The sequence below is a fragment of the Aythya marila genome (genome assembly GCF_965140915.1).
Source record: "Aythya marila genome assembly, chromosome: 1".
Taxonomy (NCBI): Eukaryota; Metazoa; Chordata; class Aves; order Anseriformes; family Anatidae; genus Aythya; species Aythya marila.
The window spans coordinates 128032107-128057521 of record NC_139042.1 but is presented as its reverse complement, the minus strand read 5'-3'; the positions used below and the strand labels follow the sequence as shown (position 1 = coordinate 128057521).

The 25415-nt window shown below is 43.4% G+C and overlaps 2 protein-coding genes across 3 annotated transcripts; both read right to left on the bottom strand.

The window, feature by feature from the left end:
* Nucleotides 1–326: 326 nt before the first annotated feature.
* LOC309884364 (potassium voltage-gated channel subfamily A member 5-like) lies at nt 327–2544 on the bottom strand. Its single transcript, XM_082773257.1, has one exon. The coding sequence runs from the start codon at nt 2525–2527 to the stop codon at nt 680–682; it is 1848 nt and encodes a 615-aa protein (XP_082629383.1). The 5' UTR covers nt 2528–2544; the 3' UTR covers nt 327–679.
* A 4166-nt stretch (nt 2545–6710) lies between these two features.
* On the bottom strand, nt 6711–23817 carry LOC309873979 (very long chain fatty acid elongase 4-like). 2 transcript variants are annotated; one of them, XM_082751844.1, is made up of 9 exons: nt 23792–23817; nt 23535–23640; nt 21857–21922; nt 16536–16723; nt 15463–15543; nt 14509–14565; nt 12945–13059; nt 11975–12102; nt 6711–10625 (listed from the first exon to the last, which is right to left on the bottom strand). In XM_082751844.1, exons 3-9 carry the CDS (start codon nt 21912–21914, stop codon nt 10455–10457), a joined length of 798 nt encoding a protein of 265 aa, XP_082607970.1. In that variant the 5' UTR covers nt 21915–21922; nt 23535–23640; nt 23792–23817; the 3' UTR covers nt 6711–10454. The 2 variants fall into 2 exon arrangements, with proteins under 2 accessions (XP_082607970.1, XP_082607969.1); XM_082751843.1 differs by lacking the exons at nt 23535–23640; nt 23792–23817 and adding an exon at nt 23112–23230.
* Nucleotides 23818–25415: the final 1598 nt, after the last annotated feature.

Sequence of the window (25415 nt, the reverse complement as noted above, 5' to 3'; positions counted from 1 at the left end):
ATAATTTAAGGCTCAAAAGAAACTAATATATCATTGAAAATAAACATTTTCTGCTATTGGGTTAAGAGCACCAAATTCACTTCACATTCTAGACAAATAGATCTGTACTGATCACAAGTGGAAAATTCGGAAAGTGCTGATCTGCTAATGTCCCTAGTGCTTTAATGAAGTCGTATTTCACAGGAATAAGAAAACCCTTTTCACCCATAAATACAGATATACAGATATAAAATATATTAGAATAATTTCAGTTTGAAACTACAGTACAAAAAAACCCACATCCTTCCCCCCACCCCAAAATCCATTCATTCTCCACACACACAACCCCCAAATCTTGAATACTAAACTCGGAGCAACTGAATTGCTTACAAATGACCCATTTAAAACCATACACTATTTGCTAAAATAAGTTTCTACAAATTAGATTTTGCACTTTCGTAATTTACCAGCTCCTGCATCATGGAGCATAGCTTATTCTTAGTCTATTTTAAAAATAGGTGACCCTTTGTGTCATGGAAAAAGAACATAAAAACATGTATTCCTGAAGGACTGCTCAGGACAGTGATCAATTTATAAAATATAGCCTGATTAAAAAAACTAACTGGTATGAAAATAATAGGAATAGTAGTAAGTTTCCAACAGCAGCAAATCTTTGTGCATCTCTAATTTTCTCCTTTCCTTACAGATCTGTTTCCCTATTGGTGTCCAGACAGAGAGCATAGAGGGATTTTCTGAGATCTACATTACTTTTAGCTTTGATATTGGTTTTCTCTAAAGAGCTGGTGCCATTGTTGAACCCCTCACTGTTTTCCAAGTGCACAACAGATTTGTTCAGAGAGTTTTTACTGGATCTTCTCTTTGCATCTCCCCCCATTGTGCTGCCTTGAGCACTACTGTGCTCTTCTTTGAGGATAGCTTGCTCTTCATGATCAGTCTCTCGGTGGTAGAAGTAGTTGAAGTTGGACACAATGACAGGGACAGGCAGGGCAATGGTGAGCACACCAGCAATGGCACACAAGGAGCCCACAATCTTTCCCCCCACGGTGACAGGTCGCATATCCCCATAGCCAACAGTGGTCATGGTCACCACCGCCCACCAGAAAGCATCGGGTATGCTGGAGAAATGAGACTCAGGGTCATCAGCCTCAGCAAAATAGACAGCACTGGAGAAGAGGATCACCCCAATGAAGAGGAAGAAAATGAGGAGTCCAAGCTCTCTCATACTGGCTTTCAAAGTCTGTCCCAAGATCTGCAGCCCCTTGGAATGCCTGGAGAGCTTGAAGATCCTGAAGACCCTGACCAGGCGGATGACTCTGAGGATGGCCAAGGACATGGCTTGCTGCTGGCCCCCACCCCCATTGCTACTGCTAGCCCCAGGCTGCTGCTGCTCATGGGCCAGCTCTGTGCCCAGGGTGATGAAGTAGGGGATGATGGCTACAATGTCGATGATGTTCATGATGTTGCGGGAGAACTCAGGTTTGCTGGGGCAGGCAAAGAAGCGTACAAGAAGCTCAAAGGTGAACCAGATCACGCAGGTGGTCTCAATGATGAAGAAGGGGTCTGAGAGGCTGCTGGGTGGCTGCATGGGTAGCGGGTCCCCAGTCGTGCCATTCAAACCTCTGCTTTGTGGGGGCAAGGGCACAGGCATCTCCCTCTCATCTCTGAATTCGGGCAGGGTCTCCAGGCAGAAAGTGATGATGGAGATGAGGATTACCAGCACGGAGACGATGGCGATGGCCCGGGCTGAGCTGGAGCTCTCGGGGTACTCAAAGATGAGCCAGACCTGGCGCTGGAACTCGTTGCGAGGCAGAGGCTTCTCCTCCTCCTTGATGAAGCCCTCGTCTTCCCGGAAGCGCTCCATGGCCTCATCGCCCAGCTGGTAGAAACGGATCTCGTCAGCAAAGACATCGATGGAGACATTGACGGGCCGGCGGAGCTTGCCCCCGGACTGGTAGAAGTAGAGGATCCCATCGAAGCTGGGCCGGTTGCGGTCAAAGAAGTACTCATTGCGGAGTGGGTCGAAGTACCGCATGCGCTTATCCGGGTCTCCCAGCAGCGTGTCGGGGAACTGGTTGAGGGTGCCCAGCTGGGTCTCGAAGCGCAGCCCGGAGATGTTGATCAGCACCCGCTGATGGTGCAGGGCGCCCCGGCTCGCCGCTGTCGCCGCCTCCTCCTCCTCCTCACCCGCCGCTGCCATGGCCATGCCTCGCCGGTGGCCCCCTTCCTCGGGGGGTCCCATCTCGTGTTGAGGTGCCGGTTGGGGCGCTGGTTGGGGCGGCTGGGGCGGCAGCGCCCGCCCGTTGAGGCTGCCCGCCCTAGCGCTGTGGGGGCCCGGCGGTGCCCCCTCCTTGCCGTCGCTCAGTCGCGGCGCGGCGGCGGCGGAGCCCGCGATGTGGAGCAGGTCGCTCCGTCGCCGAGACCGCCCGCTGCTGCCGCTGCCGCCGCCGCTGCCGCCGGTCGCGACATCCTCGCCGCCCGCGATAGCCGTGGCGCCGCCGTTCTCCAGAGTCACCAGCGCGATCTCCATGGGCAGCGGCGGCGGGAGGCGGGCATGCTGCGGTCGCCGCCGGCCACCTCCGGGCGGCCCCCGCCTCGCAGCGCCGAGCGGCCCGGGGGAGCCGCCCGGGGACCCGGATATGAAGGGGAGATCACCGCGATCGCCTGACGTCAACGAGGATCCCTTCTCCTCCGCGCATCCCCCTCCATCCTCCGGGTTGCCGCGTCCCGGACCCGCCCCGCCCCGCAGCCCCCGCAGCCCCCCGATCCTGCAGCTGGGTTTACCGTGCGGCCCCCACGCGTGGATGACTTGCCAAAGGGGCTGCGCGCAGGGGGGGCTCCGGCTATCCGACCCCGCTCCACCCATCAGGAAAATCATAACCGAGAGCACCGGGAATTCCCCCCCCCCCCCCCCCCCCCGGCCGCTCCCCCAGCGCACTGAGAACAAAGAAAGGGATTGGGGATGTTTTGTTTTGCTTTGCTTTGCTCCCCAGCCTCCCCCTCACCCTCACCACGCAGCTCCAAAGGGTGTTTCTAAAGCCAGCGGAAAACAATGTTAGTAATTGCAGTCTGGGACCATGCTTTCCCCGTGATGCATCTTTAAAACCACATCCAAGGCTGATACGTTTCAATAGATGCACATTTTATTAGAGAAAATGAATTGAAGCAGCTTTATATGATATGACGACTTCAATTACAAATCAGTAATCAATGCTAAGATCTTATTTTCTCTATTCAAACCATGAGTTTATCTATTCTATGCAAGGTCTACTGGAAAATATTCTCAATATGTACACAAATAGTGTAGGATTAAAACATATACATATCGTCTTCTAGAGTTTCTGGGTTTCTGACAATGCCAAGTGTAGGAAATATTAAGTGAAAAAACACTTTGCCTTTCAGGTGGTATCACTGCAGAGACATTTTTATTGAATCCTTGTGGTAGTACTTGTAGACAATCAAACACTTTACCTAGATTCACTGGGATAAATGGGTTTTCACTTAATTTAATCCATTACCTCTGTATATGAAATATGCCCAAAGACATTAGAAACCACACCAAAATAGAAAACCAGGATTAATTTGAATGATTATTGCAAATGATAATTTGTCTATGACATGGTCATGTTCTGTAATGTACCTCTGAGATCTGAGCACAGAATCACTGTCCTATTACGCCATTGTGCAGGTGAAGTAAAAGATCACTTTACTCACATGAGTAATTCCTAGAAGCAAAATTACAGATATGTTTTCTAGAGCAGCCCTTTGAAAATAATGGGCCTTTGATTTATAGGAATATATCAAACTGCTAAAGTGTATTACAATACCCTTTGGAACAGGAAAACTCTGCAATAAATACAGGCACACCTGTGCACCCTGACAAATAACAGCTGACCTGTTATCATTGCATATCAGGGATGATAACCGAAGGAAGGTCTTGCATGCTGGAAACTAGTCTGCTTTTCCAGCTATGTCAGCTCCTCTAATGCAAGATATTTCCCCTCCAAACCTTGCCTTGGGACTAATCTTTTATTTAAAGAGGAAACATCCCTAGACAGGTTCACATAGATCTCCCAGAGGCAATGCCAATTGGAATTAATAAATTGCACTCCAGGAGCTGCAGTGCCTGGCCATCACAGCAAACACCTTTGGATTCTTCTTAATGAATATGTCTCCATCATGGGGCCAAATCACAGGCATCCACAGATGCACAGGCTGTGCTTTCATCTGCACAATAATAGTATCAGTAACACAACAAAAAACAGATGACTTGACAGCACCTGTGTTTGTTCCCTCAACTCTATAGGTTTTTCATTCAGTGTGCTGTTCCTGCATGTGTTCAAACATAAATACCTGCCCTTTCTCCATCTGCAAGCCCCCCTTTCAGGGAACTCACCCCACAAGGATAATATTTAGACTTTCCGTGCAACCACCTTCAGTTTACATGACCTGTCATTGCATGAGACCAGTGTCTGCAGGCTCCCACAACCAAACCAACTACCTAGAGGGACATATGCATGCTAACCCTTTCCCACACTTTCAAGCATCCCTCAGAGAAACCCACATTCATTCTCAGTCCTGTTCCTACATTTCACCTCCCACTCCTAGAGATACTTTCAAAAATTTCCCTACTCAGTATCTTCAGTGTTATGGCAGACAGCCTTTTGGGGAATTCAGCCTAGGAGGGATGACTCTGTGGGCAGAAAAAAAGGGCTGCTTCTTGCTGCTTCTCAGACTGATGTATCCATTCTCCCATTCTTTCATCAACAAGAGGGAGCTGCACTTCAACGATGCCTGGGAGAGATTACACTGAATTATGCTACCCTGATTAAAGACCAAGTTTCCAGCCCTTTTCAACATTGTGTTGCAGTGTTCACATCCTGAGTTTGCAAGCAGATGGGATTATACTGAAGTGCTAAGAAAAAGACAGACTTGCTCACTTTCATCTTACTGAAAGCCTTACTGAAAACCTGATGAAGAAAATGTACATTATTAATTGATATAGCAGGAAAACACAGCTACTCTGTTTAGTTTAAGTAGAATATATTTACATTCTTTGCAGCTCTAACAATTCTGACAATTTAGGATGCTGTCTGTATATGTGGGTACAAGGGAAGAGGGGAGGAAAGGGTGAAGAGAAAGTGGGAGGATAATGTTAAAGGGGAAGAAACATCTACTCAATCAGCAAATTTCAAAGGGCAATGTTAAATAAGCATTCCTAATTTTCTCACTGTGATGAAATGACTACAAACACTTTCTTGAAGAACAGCCCAAACAGCAAAAAGCAAAAATATTGAGAGAAAATATGACACAAGACTAGTGGGACATATCAAGTGCTGTGCTACTGATGTTATAACCAGGTATTCTCTGACAAAGAGAATAGTTCTCTCTCTACTGGTGAGTTAACAAAAAAACCCTATTTTTTTTACCCTAAACACATGCACATGTGCAGTCAGTCCCATACATTCCAGCACATCCACACCCAAATTTACCATTCCATGAAGTTCCCACTGCCACTCAGTTCTCCTAATCCAGTCATGATGCCTGTTGTCATCCCCTCTAAATGAGGTGATGCTAGTGTTGCTTCGCCTCCCCCATCTAGTGTGTGACTCTTCCAAGATTCCCTACTTTACCAACTAGTTCCTGTGAGAGGCACACACAAGCTTTGCAGAAGAAATTCTGTCCAAAATAGAGATTTTCCATCTTCTCCCTAAAGGTGAGATTCCCAGCGCCCCCTTACCAAGGTCTCCATGGGGATAAAAGAAGGACCTTATCATTTTGCCCTGCACAGCATCCTGCAAGGGACCTGAATTACACATAACTATGCTCTGATGTGTTTAATCATGTGCACCACACGTGAGATGTCTGTAATTTCTTTACCTCATCAGTGTGGCCTGCATATGATGTATATTCATACTAGCTCTGGCCTTTCCCTCCTCTGAGGTACTGAGATAGATGCAGCTGGCTGACCCAAGCTGTCACGGGCTGATGAGTAGCGCCCATGCTATTATGCAGCAGGAGTAGCTTCTGGGAGCTGTCATTCAGTAGGATGCTCCCACACCTTGCTGGACGGTGCCTTCCTGAGAAATGAATTACCTGCCCTATGTGGGGGTTTCATATGTAGAGAGATCAGAAATGGAGGCAGTCTGCAGATGCTGTATTAATCTACCCATATGCAGACACACATGTGCTATGCATGTTCTGGCATACTTGGCTGGAGGCACCTTGGAAATACCCTTCCCTTTCACAAGCACTCCCTCCTGGGCCAACTCTATCACTGACAGCAGCTGTGGAGCAGCAGCATCCCAAAAATTAACATACAGTTCTGAGATGTGGATACACATCCACCAGCCTCCACCGGCTTGATCTGCCCACAGCCCCAGCCTTCCGTGGTGGTGGAACCAGGCGTGTGAGCTTCAACACATTTTGTGGGGACAGGGATGCCACAAATACACCTTGTGGGACAACATGGGCAACTCCACTTTTTTATCTCTATGTATTGACCAAATAACATTACCATCATGTCATATGGTGAGAAGGCCATCCAAAGCTGAGAAGAAATCAAAGGGTTAAAGGCAAATCTGATCCTCCTCCACTTGGTTAATTCCCCAGCAGCCTGATCCTCTGTTGTGATGATTCAGGGCAGAGAGAGAGTGTATGACAGAGAGACTGCCACAGTCCCCAAGGGAGACCCCAGAGAAAAGACTCTTATTTCCTGTTCAGGAGGATTAAATACAAGGCCATTGACAAATCACACTAAACATCTGGATGCGAGCACTTCATCTATCAAGGCCTAATCCAAGAAGTTATTCATTAATGAATTCAACAAATTCACACTCTTCTATATATAGTATCAGCTTATTTACTTATTTATTTATTTAATATTTAGCGTGGAGATGTCTTGTATCTGTATCAACAGATTTTTATTTATTGTACAAAGCAATCTGAGGCATCCTGCTTTTGCTTAATTGATTGTTTAGAGTAATTCTCCTTTTTTTTTTTTTTTTTAATATATACTGACATATTTTCTGATAGCATCCAGAAATACTCCAATAGTTAAAACCCAATCATGTTCCACACTTTTATATTGTTATGCAATTTTAAACATAAATTCTGGAAACTTTCCATCACACAGTAATGGAAAAAAAAAAAGTAAATAGCAATTGATTGTTTTGTGTGTGTATTTTGCTTTGATTAAAATTAGAATCCCTCTCATTTATCTTCCAAGAGATAGTAAGCACTGAGTAAGTGATCAGGTTAATTTGAAAGTAATTTCATCAAAACATCCATAATTTACATTGACTTGAACAGTAGAAAAGATGTTGAACAGTACCAGTTATCAGGCTTATTCATTTAAACAGACTACTTACATTATGCTTTAATTTTGTAAGTACAAACTACTCCAAGGAGGTATAATGACCCACATTTTACAGGGGAGATGCCTGCACACAACTGTGCCCTTGGAAGTCATCCATTGAGCTTGAATAGCACTTTAGTCTGCTCACACCAAAACGACACCATGTAGCTGAGTGCATTGTTTTTCACACAGCTGTGCCATCTTGTTTCCAGCGAAGTCTGCAGGCTTTGTCATTGATATTGGTGGGATCAGCATTTGGCCCAAAGGTTTGTATAAATCCAGCTGCAACAGGATATCTTCAATTCAGCCTCAAAGTGTTGGACTCTGCCAGACAGTATGAATCATCCAAACTTGCAATTTGTAATTTCCAGCCCTTGTGGCTCACAGTGCATTACTGCGATGTAATCTTTAACTCTAGGGACTTAGCTTAGAGGGGAAATCTCATTCTTTGCCTTTATTCTCTTTTAAATTCCAGAAGTGTGTACCTGTACTCTCAGTTTTTTGCTTTTGTCACAACAGCAAGTGGACAGTACCAACTTGGATATCCCAATTTAAAATAGAAGAATGAAGACAAAGGAATGCAGTCTAAAAGAGGAAAGAATCATGACCTGAAGAGCCAGAAGGTTACACCTATGCAACGTTATCTTCCCTGTTAAAGCAAGTAGTCTCACAAGTGAATTTTGTGTTGATGCTTTTGCAATAGTTGTGCTCTACATAAACATCTATTTAAGTATGCAAAGCAGGATGTTTCTGGGCAAACTTAATCCTTCCTTATCACCTAAATGAAAATAACTTCATTTTCATCCTATGCCCACTGAAGTCACGCTGACAAAATGTTTCTACCAGTTCAGAAGTGCAAGATCAGGCCGCTCAACCAGGCTAAGGAGGAAGGACAGGTATAGATAGATCAGAGGTTACTTGTCTAGGACAAACAATTACAGTGATGTGTGTTAGGTACTCAGTCGCTTATAACAAGATAGCAGGTGGCAAACTCATTCCTTTGCATTTTGTCATTAACTATGCTGCCAGTCACAGTCTAGAATCCATTGCAGTAAGCTCTGTCATACACAAATTAATCTCCATGCACTGCTTAAAACAACAATAAAAAGTTATATATATATATATATATATATATATATTTATTTAAGTAGTAGATTTGCAAAAGTGTTGAGTAATCTTATCCAAACAATAAAAGAGCTTTACTTGCACCAGTCTTCAGTGCTGGAGAGGCCCCTTGGGAAACCTTGACTGTGAATACAGTATGCTAGATACACAGAAGATTTATTTCTCCTGCTTCACCAAACAAAGAGAAGAACCAAGGACTCACCCAGAGGTTTATCATTTAAAGCTTTAACAGCAGTTGCATTATATTATGGAAAAGCAGCATAATTCATATAACAAGTAGCAGAGAGAAATATTTGGCAGGAAGGACAGCTAACACAGATTGAAATAAGGCCTGATTTGCTTTTCATATTCACCAATGAAAATCAGAATACTCAAATCAATGGAATTACATTTATAATGTATCACTGTGGTAATATCATAGAATCATTGTGTGTGAAGAAGGAATGGAAGAATACTAATTTATCTTATAAGTGTGAATGTAGCAGCTGAGAGAAAAGTTTGGCATATGCACACAAATCAGTGATGAACAAGTAGCATTTATTTTGGATATCTAGTAAGTTCCAGATTGATGTAAGATGTGCATTTTTTTTTTCGTATGCACCCATTTAGGCAGTAGATTACTCTCCTGGACTTTTCCATAAAATATAGACTGTTTAAATTTCATGTGAATTTGGCTTTTAAGAACTTTGCATTTCAACTGTGAAAAAAAAAAAAAAAATCACTACTTTTAAATCACTATTTTTAATCAAAAAAGTAGAATGGAATAAATAAATAAAACTACATAGTTTAAAATCTGAATTTTAGATTTTCAAGACCAAATTTTTAACATTACTTAACTGTCTATAGATGAATGGAAGTGCCAAACTCTAGTTCTAATTGATTTAGGAGCAAAAAAGGAGCCAACAAGTGAATCAATAAATTCACCGGAGCTATGCAGCTTTGCACTAGCCAGTGAGTTGACTTCATAAATTTTGTATTAATGCTCATACAGTTTGGTATGAAAGATATTGCTTAAGGTGGTGGAAAACTTTTCATCTTTGATAAGAGGCAAAAGTTTGAAATAATAATAGTAATAACAAATGGGAGAAAAAAATTATCAATGGAGAGCCTTAATTTATTCTTCCTAACCAAAAATATGGCATCTATAGCAAGCAATACCAAATAGTCCTCATGCATGAAAACTTCTCTATTGATATGAAAGCAACAAAAGGCAAATAAACATTCCAGCATTCCAGAAAGTGTTACATTATGATTCTTACTACATTAGTTTCCTAGTCAGGATGGAAAGGCTTGTGTGACATATTAGAGACAATAATGCCGTCTTTAGCTTCAGAATAGTGAAAGAACAGAGGCAGCTGTTCAGTTGGGCAAAGTAATGTCCAGTTTCCTTCATGGTTACTCTAACATAAAGTGAAACCATAAGGGCCATATAGCTGTAATTCATCACAGTCCTACTGGAAGTTTCCTCAGTAGGAAAGGCTGGGGTGAAGTGTACAGGTGAGTGCATCCCACAGTTACAGTAATTCCTGGCTGCTGCTGTCACATGGACACTGCTTTGAGGCTGGAGGTACCTGAGCCTGCCTGGTCTACAATGGTAAGCTGAGATGGTCTTATGAATGGAAAGAAACTCTACAGAAATGAGTCAAGGACTCATAGTTGAATGATAGACTTTGCAAACCATGCTGACAGATGGAACGGAAAGTGGAGCTCTTATGGTGCTAATTTCACAAAGACTTCTGCATTGATGACTACGTGGCTTGGCTTTGTACCAGCTTCAAGTAAGTGAGCCCATTAATATCTTAACTCTTGAGTTTATGTTGTTCTTTTTCTCTTCCAAACTTGAAATATTTGAAGGCAACCAAGGGTTTGCACACACGAGCCTCACATACACTCCCCAGATACGTTTTCCTTCATGCAATCATGACAGAAGCAGCAGAGAATTTGCAAATATGCTCACTCTCCTCTTTGGTTTTCTTTAAGTTAGCTTCTTCTTCTTTCCCCTAGTGTACGTCCAATAGTAGTAGTGTAGGAAGAGAGCAATGAGGCTGAGAATGTAAAGGAAGACTGCAATGTTGAAACCATCAGGGAACGGGCATTCTGTGAAGAGGTTGTAGGAAGAATGAACAGCGATGGCCACAAACTGGCACTGGAAAAGGTGGAAAAAAGAAGCAGACAGATTAGGGATCCTACATATCCCAACTGAATGTTTAATTTATCATAAAGAATATCACAACATACTACATACTCATAGCATTCTCAACCCAGAGTAATACTGGCTTGTTTCTCCTGACATCCCTGAAAAACTTGCTTTTCAAGTCCAGCAGTGTTTTCCCCAATTTAAAAAGGAACACAACATGTCCACCAAACATTGAGTCTTATGCACTGCTGCAAGGAGCATATTTGAAATCCAGCCTCTCCCACCTAGGAGAACACCATTGCCTTTGTGTCACTTTTCTGTCGCAAACTGGTAACAGTTGTTTTGGAATATGGAAACTAACGGTGGGAGAATCCATGTCTTCCCTATTGGTAATCAGATTATTATACTGTTAATGATTTTGATTGCTATTTTAGCTTAGAGAGAGGTGGTACAGATGTTACTTTTATCCACTTTGACATGAATCCTTTTTCCTTTGTATTCTACCACGTCACTTAATACTCTGATGCAATGAGTTCTACCTACTGAATGTATATTAAATGAAAGCTGATTTCCTGCTTTTTGCATCACAAGTATCTTAATTTCTTACAAAATTTTCTTGTTCTGCTTTTGCCATTAAGGATAAATAAGAATTCTGGACCAGCCATCTACCCAACACTATTTTATATTTACCCTAGCTTTTCCTTCTCTTTTTGGCAACTGAATACTTTTTGTTTCCATAACCTCTCTTTATGTGGCATTAGCTCTCTCACATGCTTAACTACAACCATTGTCCTTGTCTGTAACATGGCTTTTATTCTGTATCTTTGAAAAAAACAAAGGGTTGTACAAATTTGTCACCTCTTCAGAGATGAGGAAGAGAAAATTCAAAGGGCCTATCTACATAGCAAGTGAAACTCACACATTTTTCTTTAACTCCCCTCTGTTTGTCTGCAGTTATATATACTCTTCCCTTCTGAAGAAATTCAGTGAAGGCTGCCCAATCTCCTGCCCTCCTGAAAATTCAAAGCTTTCAAAATTAACTGCCACACACCTCTCAAGATCAAGCTGTTTTTAGGGTTCCGCAGGGTGAAAAGGTTGCCACATAAAGCAGAAGAGGGATAAGTGTTGGAAACTAATGCAGTCGCTGAAGGCCTCTTGGTAGTTTCCTGAGAGTACCATTTAGAGCAGGTAATCATCCAATTCACCTCTATTACTGATACATTAGGAAACCTAAGGACATGGTGATTTCCATAAACAGCAAGCACAAAGACCTGTGCCAGTGAAGGAACAGAGACAGACAGAAGGTGCCTTCACACCCAAGACATGGAAATGTAGAGATAAACACATGAATTAATTACCAGCTGCATGATGGTTAGGTAACGCTTCCACCACAGGTAACAGTGCATCTGTGGTCCCAGGCTGGCCAGGGCATAATAGCCGTACATGAAGATGTGTACAAAGGAGTTTAGCATCCCAATAAAGAAAGCTGAGGAGTAAAGAAGTCAGTATGAACAAGGCATATGAACCATTCAAAATTAACCTTTTGGTGAGCTCACATCCACTGTGATGGTGCTTTCAAAATACTACCCATATGTGTGAACTTTCAATCGAGATTCTACCTAGGATGTATTTCATATTCTCCCTGCACCTTTCAACATATTTCCATCCCATATCTAGTGTTCTGGGACAGAGGAGAATACTACCCATATGTGTGAACTTTCAATCGAGATTCTACCTAGGATGTATTTCATATTCTCCCTGCACCTTTCAACATATTTCCATCCCATATCTAGTGTTCTGGGACAGAGAAGTGCCTCAAAGACAGAGGTACTTGATCTTCTGACCCAGGCATTTCATACCATTCACGTGTCAAGGCCATGTAGTTAAAATGACTCCCCCCAGAGAGTTTACCCTAGCTTCTTGTGTAGAGCCCACCTATACTGGTAAAAGAAAGCAGTCTGAATACAGACCAGAAAGGAAATGAGGGAGAACTGGGTACAGTCAGAACAGGAAACAGAGACAGAACCTGTACCACTGCATCAGGCCCAGCTGAATGGAGAGTGCTGGTCTAGATGGAGATATAAATAGGCCTAGTATAGGATAATACTGTTTCTGCGTGGACAGGGAATGACTGGCACATTCTTCTACTGGAAGAGGCAGTTACTATAGCAGTCTAAATAGCCCAAAGAGCTGAGCAGATGTTACCAACTGAAATGCACATGTTTTTCACACCTTTGGAAATAAGTGAGCTTTCTACCTACCAGTCAGCCCATCTGCACTGTTTATGCTATCTCCGCAAGAAAATTAAAACACAAGGTGTCCACTTACCTTGTCCTCCAGGCACGTATTTCACCCCTGACCACCAGTTGAACAGCATAGTGCCATGATGATACACATGCAGAAAAGTCACCTGTTCTTGTTTCTTGCGCAGAATAATGAAAACCTGAAAGAAGCCAAAGGAAAATCTTGAGTTGGTATGTTTTGATAGAAGATTTTATGCTAAATGTGATAGTGATAACAGTAGTGAATAATGATTCTAAATCTTCCAAAACTCATTTCCTCTGCTCTTGATAGAAACTGGTGAAATTCAAAACATGCATTACATCCCATATTATCTGTAATGAAGAGAAACTGAAGGATACCGTTTCTTCCACTGAGTCCCAACTATTTTTACCTTTGGATTCAGGTCCTAAGGTCCAAAGAGGACTCATCTCGAGTCTCTGACTGAGCTTCCATATAATTTACAGCTGCTTTGGTCTGATCCTTTTCAGGACAAAGATTAGATTCTTACTGGTACCAGAGAATGATCTACAGTGCTGTGATGAATGTCCAAATCCTCTGGAATTTGCATTAGTAAAGAGAATGATTTTCATATATGAATATGTGTCATGTCACTGTACTTGTGCGCGCACACACACTATCAAAATGTGAATCTGCTTTTCAGGGACCCAGGACTGACAAAAAGCTGCTTTTCTTGCTGATAAAAGCAGAGATGGGATTGGTGAACTCACTGGCAAGAAGCCTAGGAGGGCTCCATGTGCTGATTCACTTTTCAGACAGTGTGTTATCAATTTGTCTCACAAAGAGCACTAGACTGCGAAGTCTTTGGTCAGGATACAGTTTACTCCTGCTGACCTATCAGAGAGATATGATTCCCTTGTTAGTTCAGTCAACTCTTTATTATATAGGAGAACACCTGACAGACAAGCTATAAAATAATACTGTCTTCAGGTGAACTTTCAGTTTTACATGGGGCACAAACTTTTAACCCACAGCTCTAGAACAATCTATGTCAGATAAGCAGAACACATACTTGTATGTGTGCAGTTTCTTTCCTGCCCAGCTAACCACTGTTATTCAGCCAAATGGCCAGTGGCATGTTCTGTCTGGCAGCAAATATCCAGCAGCCTTAATCAACTGGTAGCTAAGATTTTGAGAGACCATCTGTTAATAGCCATTCTTAGAGCTTCTCCCCAGCACTGTGGTCAGGAGGGAATGTCCTCCCACAGGGAGAGTGCTGGAGAGTGGAAAGTGTGCAGCCACTGGGACAGAGATGGGCAAACTGCACAGGAATGATTCTTTTCTTCTGGAAAGAGGTTTTTGAGGAAAACTATCAGCATGATATCCTGTGGCATTGCTGGGCACTTGCATACAAAATGCTGTCATAAACCAGCACACTGAAGCTGCACCCTCTCCTTTAACAGTATCAGCCTTACTCACATTAGCAGGCAGAACAGAACGCATGAAAAACAGCATTTACTAAAAAGCACCAACTGAATCAATACAGGATCAACCAAGGACATTAGCTTATGGCACTCTGCCCCATTCTGACAAGGAAGCAATTTGTTTACAGCGCCAGTTCTGCTACGGAGCCGAGCCAAGCTTTCCTTACCGTATCAAGCAGTTCGATGACTTTGGAGAAGAAGAACCACCAACACACTCTTGCCATCTGCCGGTCATCACAAGGAAACGCTGTTAGACCTCAACGCAAAATGACTGCCTGAGACTTTTAACTATGAAGTGTGTGAACACTGCCAACCTGGGATGGACAGCAAAGGAGAAAAGCTAAGTGTTTTGTTGTTGTTGTTTGTTGTGGTGTTTTTTGTTTGTTTGTTTGTTTTTTCTTTTTAATGACAGTTGTTTTTTTCACGTTGGGAGCTCAGGAAGGACTGTTGATCTGCAGGAAAAGCATTCCAGGTTTCTTTAGCAGTATAGATGAGTGTTTACTAAATTCCTTGCTCTTTGATAAGGCAAGGGTGTGCTGCCCTGAAAACATTTCCAGCATGATGGCAAATATTTGAAGAACTGGAAAGCTGATATCCATGCTTAGATGTGTTCAAAACCTGTTAGCATCCAGAAGAAAAACAATACCTCTGTAGTCAGACAGAAGAAACTCAATCAGCATTTTGGAAAGCTGAAGTTGGTGGGACCGAAATCCCCCTGTGATAGGCAGACAAGGAATTTTTTAGTCAAATCCTCCAGCTAAAAGAAATTTTGAGTAAGATTTGTGCCATGGAAATTTTGGTATATGAAAATTGTTTTTCTAGTTGGCAGTGATCACTCAGAATCCTTACATAATCAATGGAAAGAGACATATTTTTCAGATGTAATTTACAATAGCTATACTAGATGTCTACCTTTCAGGTGGTAGGAATACCTTCACTGCAGTGATCAAAGACAGAACTTAGATGGCTACATTAGCTGAGATGATTAATTTGTTCAGAACTAAAGCAAAGTGTAACTGTTGAAGAAGTTCTTAGGGATGACAACTGCTGTTTACCAGGCAAATAATCTGTATACCAACAGGAGGAACAGGGACTAAGGCAAGTTTTTTATAAAAGTATACCCTCATTCCTAGTTCACTTTGGCTATAATCCACTGGCTGGCACAGGTAGCTGTAGTCATCCAAGACTGAAGTTATCAGAAACTGAAACAAAAGAAAAGCAATGAGATCCATTTTATGTTCAACACCATCTGTTCCAAAAAGATGCAAGTATTAATGCTAAAAGTCATAGGATCTTTATTTAGTGTTCACTGATAGAAGATCAATGTAATTTATATAGCTGAACAAATAGTAAAAGCCTAAAACAAAGTACTTCACATCTGTGTTGGAATGTGAAAAAGGAAATTTGTTCTGTGCATATTTATAACTCTTTATGTAACAATGAGAGTGCTCAAAAAATTTAGCAGGAATAATGAATTCTAGGCTTCAGAATCTCTCTGCAAGAATCTCTCTGTGTTCTCATTTGCAAAGACTTTGTACTATTTTGTTTTGGCTGTTTGCATTTGCCTATTAATTGGAAAACCAAGAACTATATTAATTATACCAGTGCAACCAAACAACCATGCACAGACAACCAGTACGAATTACATCATAAATTGAAAGGGCAAATTTGTTGATATTAAAAAGTTTTTCAAAACAATTCAGCAGTACTATCTTGAAGAGTGGCATGTTAACTTGTAGAAAGGTTTGGACATTGAGAAGAAAACAATGTCATCAGTACTCTTGACAGCAGGAAGCTATAGTGTGCTTGGCAGTCCTGGAGAAGATTGTACAAGTCTGAAAAAGCAGTTCTCCTAGAGGTGGGTCCCTCACCAGCCAGGCATGAGAAAAAGTGTCACACATCCTCCATACACTGTAGGAAATATCAATTTTTAACTTTTTCATTCAGGATTATTTCAACATGAATTTTATTAATGAGAGGAAGATTCAAAAATGGTAGGAAATAAGGTATACTTTGGAAATATTTCATCCCTTTTAACAGGGCAGTATTGCCCCTCTTGTGGCAAAATGTAGATATGTCCAAATCAGCACCCACTCCGTTCATTAGAGTCCAACATCTAAAGCTGTTAAAATGTTTCTGGCTTTCAAACAGTTCCCTGATTCTTATCCAGAAGGGAGCAATCCTGTCTCCTCACCTCATAAAACATGTAACTTGATAGCATCATCATGGATAGATTGTAGGCAACCAGTAGACCTCGCAGCTTCAGCGGTTTCTGGTTACGCATGTAGAAGGGCCCCAGTGCCACAACAAGGAGGTAGAAGGCAAAAAGGAGTGTAACTGGCAGTGGAGAGTGGACCAGAGGCCATGGGTCTGTCCTTGGATCTGAAAAGCAAAACACACAGTCAAATTTGCTCATCTTCCACATTGTGTAGCAGATATATTTAATTATTTCCCTTCATCCTGCTCTCTGTGGCACGCTCAAAGGCAGAAAACACTGAGGCTCCATGTGACAGATCGCTAAACAGCTTTAGCACTACATTAGGATTAGGGCTGTAGTGCCCATAGGACTGCTTTGCTGAGCACCAACCTCCTGTGGCACAGTAGGGAACAGGTCTTTCCTGTCAGGAGCTGGACTCCTCACCCCTGGCTGCAACACTGTCCCACACACTGGAATAAGAAGTAGCTTGAGACACCTGCATCAGAGATGCACAAAACAAAGCAAAGAGTTCCTGAATCTTCAAGAGCATAAAACTTTACAGCTAAATAATAGATTGTTTCCATCACTAATGTTATTTCCTTCATGACACACAATGTTCAGGACATCTGAAATTCTCCACTCCCTTATTTTTATATCTACTTATAGGGTGGACCCTCTTAAAAGCACAGCTTTTTTTTCTGCAAAGTGACAAAACTCTTCTCTGTGCTAAAGTTGCTCTTCAGTTCTTCATGAAAAGAAAGCTCAACAGATTTTCTGTCACTCTTCCTCCTCCTAATCCTGCCTCATCCCTGACCCACAGAAATGCAGGAGGCAAAAATGCTGTTGTTCTCATCCATGCATTCCTCTCCTATTTCCGAGTCAGTCACTGCTCTACTAAACTTCCTCATCATCTCCCTTTGCTTCTTGACCTGCCAGTCCTAAAGGCCTCTCATAGGGGATGCTTGCTGAAGTCCTCTTCTGAACTTTATTCATTGGCTCAATCAACATGCCATGAGCTCCAGGGTATTTTTTAAAAATGACATTCCTGTCCACAGCACTTTGCTAATCTCCATTCCTTTTAGACCTCCAAGTTTTTTACTATTCCTGTTTTATGTAATTTAAAGGCTTTGTCAAGAGTTCTTTGATATTCCACTTCTGGATTTAACAGTCTGTCAGAAGTCCTGAATTCCCATTCAAACTCTTCTGAAATTCAAGTTCTGAAACATTTATGACCAACAGTCTACGTCCCATGTCCTTCCCTTACCAGAACCACCACATAAACCTGCCATGGCACAGAATCACAGAATCACAGAATTTTCTAGGTTGGAAGAGACCTCAAGGTCATCGAGTCCAACCTCCAACCTAACGCTAACAGCCCTCCACTAAACCATATCCCTAAGCTCTACATCTAAACGTCTTTTGAAGACTTCCAGGGATGGTGACTCCACCACTTCCCTGGGCAGCCTGTTCCAGTGCCTCACAACCCTTTCAGTGAAGAAGTTCTTCCTAACATCTAACCTAAAACTCCCCTGGCTCAACTTAAACCCATTCCCCCTCGTCCTGTCACCAGGCACGTGGGAGAACAGGCCAACCCCCACCTCGCTACAGCCTCCCTTGAGGTACCTATAAAGAGCGATAAGGTCGCCCCTGAGCCTCCTCTTCTCCAGGCTGAACAAGCCCAGCTCCCTCAGCCGCTCCTCGTAGGACTTGTTCTCCAGGCCCCTCACCAGCTTTGTCGCCCTTCTCTGCACCCGCTCAAGCACCTCCATGTCCTTCTTGTAGCGAGGGGCCCAAAACTGAACACAGTACTCGAGGTGCGGCCTCACCAGAGCTGAGTACAGGGGGACGATCACCTCCCTAGCCCTGCTGGTCACACTGTTCCTCATACAAGCCAGGATGCCGTTGGCCTTCTTGGCCACCTGAGCACACTGCTGGCTCATATTCAGCCGACTATCCACCATCACTCCCAGGTCCTTCTCTGCCTGGCAGCTTTCCAACCATTCCTCTCCCAGCCTGTAGCTCTGCTTGGGGTTATTGCGCCCCAGGTGCAGGACCCGGCACTTGGCCTTGTTAAACTTCATGCAGTTGACCTCAGCCCATCGGTGCAGCCTATCCAGATCCTCCTGCAGAGCTTTCCTACCCTCAAGCAGATCGACACACGCACCTAACTTGGTGTCATCTGCGAACTTACTGAGGGTGCACTCGATGCCCTCGTCCAGATCATCGATGAAGATATTAAAGAGGACCGGCCCCAGCACCGAGCCCTGGGGGACGCCACTAGTGACTGGCCTCCAACTGGACTTGGCTCCATTCACCACGACTCTTTGGGCCCGGCTATCCAGCCAGTTTCTAACCCAAAGAAGCGTGCGCCAGTCCAAGCCAAGAACAGCCAGTTTCTTGAGGAGAATGCTGTGGGAGACGGTGTCAAAAGCCTTGCTGAAGTCAAGGTAGACCACATCCACAGCCTTTCCCTCATCCACCCAGCGCGTCACTCTGTCATAGAAGGAGATCAGGTTCGTCAGGCATGACCTGCCTTTCATAAAGCCATGCTGACTGGGCCTGATCGCCTGCTTCCCCTTCAAGTGCTGCATGATGACTCTCAGGAGGATCTGCTCCATGAGCTTTCCTGGCACTGAGGTCAAACTGACAGGCCTGTAGTTTCCCGGGTCTGCCCTCCGGCCCTTCTTGTAGATGGGCGTCACGTTTGCTAGCCGCCAGTTGATTGGGACCTCCCCCGATAGCCAGGATTGTTGATAAATGATGGACAGTGGCTTGGCCAGCTCCTCTGCCAGTTCCCTCAGTACCCTTGGGTGGATCCCATCCGGCCCCATTGACTTGTGCACATCTAAGTGCCGTAGCAGGTCACCAACCAGTTCTTCATGGATAATGAGGGCCACATCCTGCTCCCCATCCCCTTCCACCAGCTCAGGGTACTGAGTATCCAGAGAACATCCGGTATTGCCGCTAAAGACTGAGGCAAAGAAGGCATTGAGCACCTCCGCCTTTTCCTCATCTCTTGTAACTAAGTTTCCCCCCACATCCAGTAAAGGATGGAGATTCTCCTTAGTCCTCCTTTTTGTGTTGATGTATTTATAGAAACGTTTTTTGTTATCTTTAACGGCAGTAGCCAGATTGAGCTCTAGATGAGCTTTGGCCTTCCTAATTTTGTCCCTGCACAGCCTCGCTACTTCTTTAAAGTCCTCCTTAGTGGCCTGCCCACTTTTCCAAAGCTTATAAACCCTCTTTTTCCTCCTAAGATCAAGCCACAATTCTCTGTTGAGCCAGGCCGGTCTTCTTCCCCGCCAGCTCCTCTTTGGGCACGTGGGGACAGACCGTTCCTGCGCCATGAAGACTTCCCTCTTGAAGATCGCCCAGCCTTCCTGGACCCCTCTGCCCTTCAGAACCGCCTCCCAAGGGACTCCACCAACTAGAGTCCTGAGCAGCTCAAAGTCAGCCCTCCGAAAGTCCAATACAGCGGTTTTACTGGTCCCCTTCCTGGCCTCGCCAAGAATAGTGAACTCCACCATTGCGTGGTCACTCTGCCCGAGACAGCTCCCGACGATCACGTCCTCCACCAGTCCTTCTCTGTTTGTGAAGAGAAGGTCTAGCGGGGCACCTCCCCTGGTAGGCTCACTAACCAGCTGCGTCAGGAAGCTATCTTCCACGCTCTCCAGAAACCTCCTAGACTGCTTTCTCAGGGCTGTGTTGTGCTTCCAGGATATGTCAGGGAAGTTGAAGTCCCCCACGAGTACAAGAGCTGATGATTTTGCAACCTCTGTCAGCTGCCTGTAGAATTCCTCATCCGTCTCCTCATCCTGGTTCGGCGGTCTATAGCAGACCCCGACCAGGACACTAGCCTTGTTGTCCCTGCCGATCCTAACCCAAAGGGACTCGACCTTGTCATTCCCAACCTCGAGTTCTACAACCTCGAAAGACTCTCTAATATAGAGAGCCACACCACCACCCCTTCTATGCTGCCTGTCCCTTCTATAGAGCTTATAGCCAGGCATTGCAGCACTCCAGTCATGAGACTGGTCCCACCACGTCTCCGTGATGGCAACCAAGTCGTAGCCTGCCTGCCGCACGATGGCTTCCAGCTCCTCCTGTTTGTTACCCATGCTGCGTGCATTGGTGTAGATGCACTTCAGCTGGGCCATTGCCTTATCCTCCGGCCTTGCCATTGTTCCCCCTGGCACAGCCCCAACAATCCTAGCTTCAGCCCCATCCCCCTTCCTACCTAGTTTAAAGCCCTCTCAATGAGCCCTGCCAGTTCCTGGCCCAGGATCCTTTTTCCCCTAAAAGATAGGGACCCGTCTGCGGCCATCAGGCCAGGTGCTGAGTAAAGTGCCCCATGATCAAAAAACCCAAAATTTCTGCGTTGGCACCAGCCCCGGAGCCACGTGTTTAACAGGTGGGCTTTCCGTGTCCTCTCTGAACCCCTCCCTGCCACCATAGGGATGGACGAAAACACCACCTGCACTCCCGCTCCATCCACTAACCGACCCATTCCCCTAAAGTCCCTTTTGATAGCCTTGAGGCTCCTCTCTTCGATGTTATCACTGCCCGCCTGGACTATCAAAAGGGGGTAATAATCAGAGGGGCGTACCAGGTTAGGAAGCTTCCTGGCAACGTCCCTGACCCTGGCCCCAGGGAGACAGCAGACTTCCCTACGGGTAGGGTCAGGCCGACAAATAGGGCCCTCTGTTCCCCTAAGAATCGAGTCACCAACAACAATAACCCTCCTGTCTTTCTTGGCAGCTGCATACAAACTTGTGACATTTAACCTTGGAGTTCTCATAGAGCTTTGCCAAACTGAATTTATAGCTACTGAAGACCTGAGGTCTCCTAACTACAAAGTGGAAAACCTCAAACACTGAGCTGTGTTTTCTGTCAGTATCTTGATTACTGGTTTGACTTGAACTTGCATCACAAGGAGTTTAAATCTTAGAGTATCAACTCTTTGATTTACTATGTTTTCCCACAACACATGCATTAAAAATAAATTAAAAAATCTATAATATTCCAGACTTATAATATAGTCCTTAGCACATCTTTCTTGCCATCCTGTCAGAGTCCATTGTAAGTTAAACAGAAAGTTGTTGGGAATTCCCCAATGTAGGAAAATCCCCCATCATCCTTACTCTCATAAAACTGGAGTGTCCCTGAGATATATTTGAAGACTTAAAGAAAGTTCAGGATGATGAGGAAAGAAAAGTGAAAAAAATGTGGGCTCATAGGAGGATCACACTGATAGGTTTGTTCTTTGTGATCATGCTGTTCATGTGGAAATTTCTATTTAAGAGAGCATCTCTACCTACCTCCACTTTCAAGGATCCAGTTGTAGAATTCTTGAGTTTTCTGCAAAGTTGAAGCCATCACAAGTTCTAGAAAGAAATCAAAATGAACATTCTCAGGATCATATCAGCCCCATTTATCCTAGCCTTGGCTGAGCCCTGAAAAAGGAGACACGTTAGACAAAGCTCAGGACTCCAGTCATTAAAAACAAAATAATTTGCTCTCTCTAGGAACTGTAACTTTGGACCAGGATCAGAACCATATTTTAAGAAGGAAGGAGAAGAATCCTCTTGTAATGTTTAGCTATTTGTTTACCTTCTGTATGTCAAGATTTCACTGCCTTGTTGATGTTTCACCAGCAAAAAATACCTTGACTATCTGTATTCAAAATATAAAGAGCTCTGTCTACCATGTGATTATGTTAGGCACAACAGAAAAAGCAGTGTAGGCACAACATTTGCACTAGGACACAGACCAGGTGTCAAAATTGAATTCTTTCAGAGGCTTTCATGGAGATTGCATGCTAACATGCAATTTAGGACTAATTTATCACTCTTGCAACTCTAGAGATGTTGACTAAGCTATGTTGGTTCTTTAGCTTTCTGAGGAACAGTATAAATTGTGGGGTTTGTTTGTTTGTTTTTGCTTTATCTAGTTATACTATAATATAGTATATTATTATAAAGTATAATACTCATATATAAAATGTTGTTTCTTCTGTTCCCTATTTTCCTTTAGTAGGGAGATCTTTTCAATGGTATTCAGAAGTGCCAAAGTTCACCTAGAAAACACTTTATTGCAGTGATTTCCAACAGCCTTTGTTATCTGTTGTAGTTTTGTTTCATTAGAAAATATGTAAGGACATCTTCTTCCCAGATTCATCTCCTCCTGGTACTGAGAAAAACACATTTTCTGCTTTGACTTCTCATAGATTGCTGAGTCTAAGAATACCCATACCACCTCTGGAACTGTCTCCTCTCCTGTGCCCACTGAGGTTCCTGCTGCAAGAACAGTAGCTTGTACATTACATGGCAGGAAAAACTGTGGCATAATATAAGACCTCTTATACTAGTATAAATACGTTTTTAAGGGGCTTTATGAGTATAAACATTTTCCTAATACCCAGACCACACAGTTCTGCTCGAACTACAAATGCATAGAGTGCACTATTTACCAGCTGTACCTATGTACAAAAAAAAAATTTGAACTAACATGCCTGACTATATCCCAATTGTACACGGATTTACTCTAGTGAAACACAACAAAATGTACCTTTACCTACACCTCCCCATCTGCAGACCTCACAGCCTGACATGCATCAGCAAACACAGCACCATTATGGTGATATAAGCATAGTTGCACATATTTCTCTTCTGCAGTCAATCACTGCAGTCAAAACACTCTTTGGTCTGCTTCTCTGACATAGGCTCTGAGAGTGAGCGAATCTTGTATGCATCCTGGCACAGAGGCACACACCCTTGTAATCTGGGCAGAACCTGCCAGCAGAGAGATTAGTTAGTGATTATCAGCTGGCTCAGAGTCAATCCAGCAGGGATTTCATATGGCTACATGCCCTTGGACATTCCTTACACATTCCAGATCACTCCACTCCACTTCTTTTGCTTCCCTCAAACCATAGACTTCATGCCTCATGAAAGAAATGAGTGAAAGAAAAAAACTGTGAAGGAAGAATAGACTTACCCCACCAGTTCAGATGGCTTAAGTCTCCCTTTCTTCAGGGTGTCCCCAGCATATCACCTGTTTTCCTGTCACTCTGGGTACATGCAGCAGACAGCAAAATAAGAAGCTGCAAGAGCATGTGCCATTAAGCAGACATCATGTCCAGCTTTCCTCTGAAGAAACGAAGTGAGTAAGTGGTCTGTCTGGTGTGTCTCACACAGATGTGGCTGATCTTCATGCCTTTTAAGTACAACACAGCATCCCCCACAAGTACCCACCGTAAAATCACCGCGAGATGCAGACACCGTGTTGTTGCTGAAGGCAGTTTCGTAACTTTGCAGGAGACGAGGTTACATCACATACTCCTCCCCCTCCCTCTCCCCACATGATTTATCAGATTAGGGAACTGGAAAGAAAAGGAAAATGAATGCTGAACAGGACTGGGACTCCACAGGAGTGAACCACTGACCTTTAGTCTCACACTTGGGAGCCTAGCCAAATCTTCATGTGGGAGCCAGACCAGCATTTCTTCTGCAGATTTCTTCAGGACATGACATGACAGCTTTTCAAACAGTAGAAAATGAGGAATCATGCCTAGACAATAACCTGGAAAACAGTCTGTTGGACAATACCTGGAAAACAGTCTGGAGCAATGCTTCAGCCCATCACAGGTAGCCATTAGTTTTCATTTTATGTGCTCAAATTCAGTCAAGACCAGAAAAAGAGAAAGCAGGGAATGGTAGGAACACACACCCACTCACTCATTCATTCATTCACTCAAGGAAAGGAGAGCAAATTCAGGGGGAATCGTCCGCTTATATCCAAGCTCTGGGTAGTCACATTTGCTGATTTTAAACAAACATGAAAAATTATTGAGTTTGACAGTGATACCAAGTTTTCCTATCTGTGATCTTCAGCAGCCATACCAAGGAACAATACAGAGAGCCTTAAATGGCACTGGCTTAAATCAGTAATTGTGATTTATGTGATTCATTCCTCTGTGGAAGTACCAATGCTGAGACAGCACTCAGGCTCTGTCCCACCAATAAGCAGTGCAATGCCATGCTCTGTGGTTCTGCTTGGTCATCTGAGGTGTACCTGCATCTGGGGTGCATACTTTCCCTGTTATTTTTCCAGTGGACATGGTTTATTAGCAGAACTCTGAAAAAAAGAGAGTAGCATTATAATGCAGTTCCACTGCATTTTGTCAGTTACCAGATATGTCATAAGCACTTCTGAAGAGCAAAACACTGAAGATTAGCTTTTGACAATGGGATAATTAGAAATATCATGTGATAGGAGGTTTTGATCCAAACACATCACTCTGTTAATGCTGTTGGACAACTAATATGCTTCATGACATGGAAATTATAAGGGAGATTAATCACCTTTAGAAAAGGTGATTTAGGATGTGGGCTTTGAGGTTGGGGTTACCAGAAGGGTAACCCAGATTAGGAGAAAGTTGGACTAACCTTTAGTATCATGGTTTGTTTATTTATTTATTTATTTTTATCCAAGTCGTCATTGATTCAGGTTAAAGGACACAACAGTCTACTTTACATGCTGTTTTTTTTTGTTGTTGTTTGTTTGTGTTTTTTTTTGTTTGTTTGCTTTTTTGTTTTTCATAATTTCCTATAAACATCCTTCCTCAGAGTTTTTAATTTCACTTTAGCCAATAAAATTCATTTCTAAAGTTTTGGTGCCCAAATTCTTAAAAGGTTTGGGTGATTTATCTGTGTGAGTCAGTAAATTAGACAAACCTTTTCCATCTGTTATTATGTATAGATGAGAATATTTTATTACTGTTTTCTAGTAATTTTAAGTAATGTTTGCTGAGAAGATATTTATATGGTAGTATAAAACTCAGGAATACAGACACAATATTTTCCATCAAACCTTTCT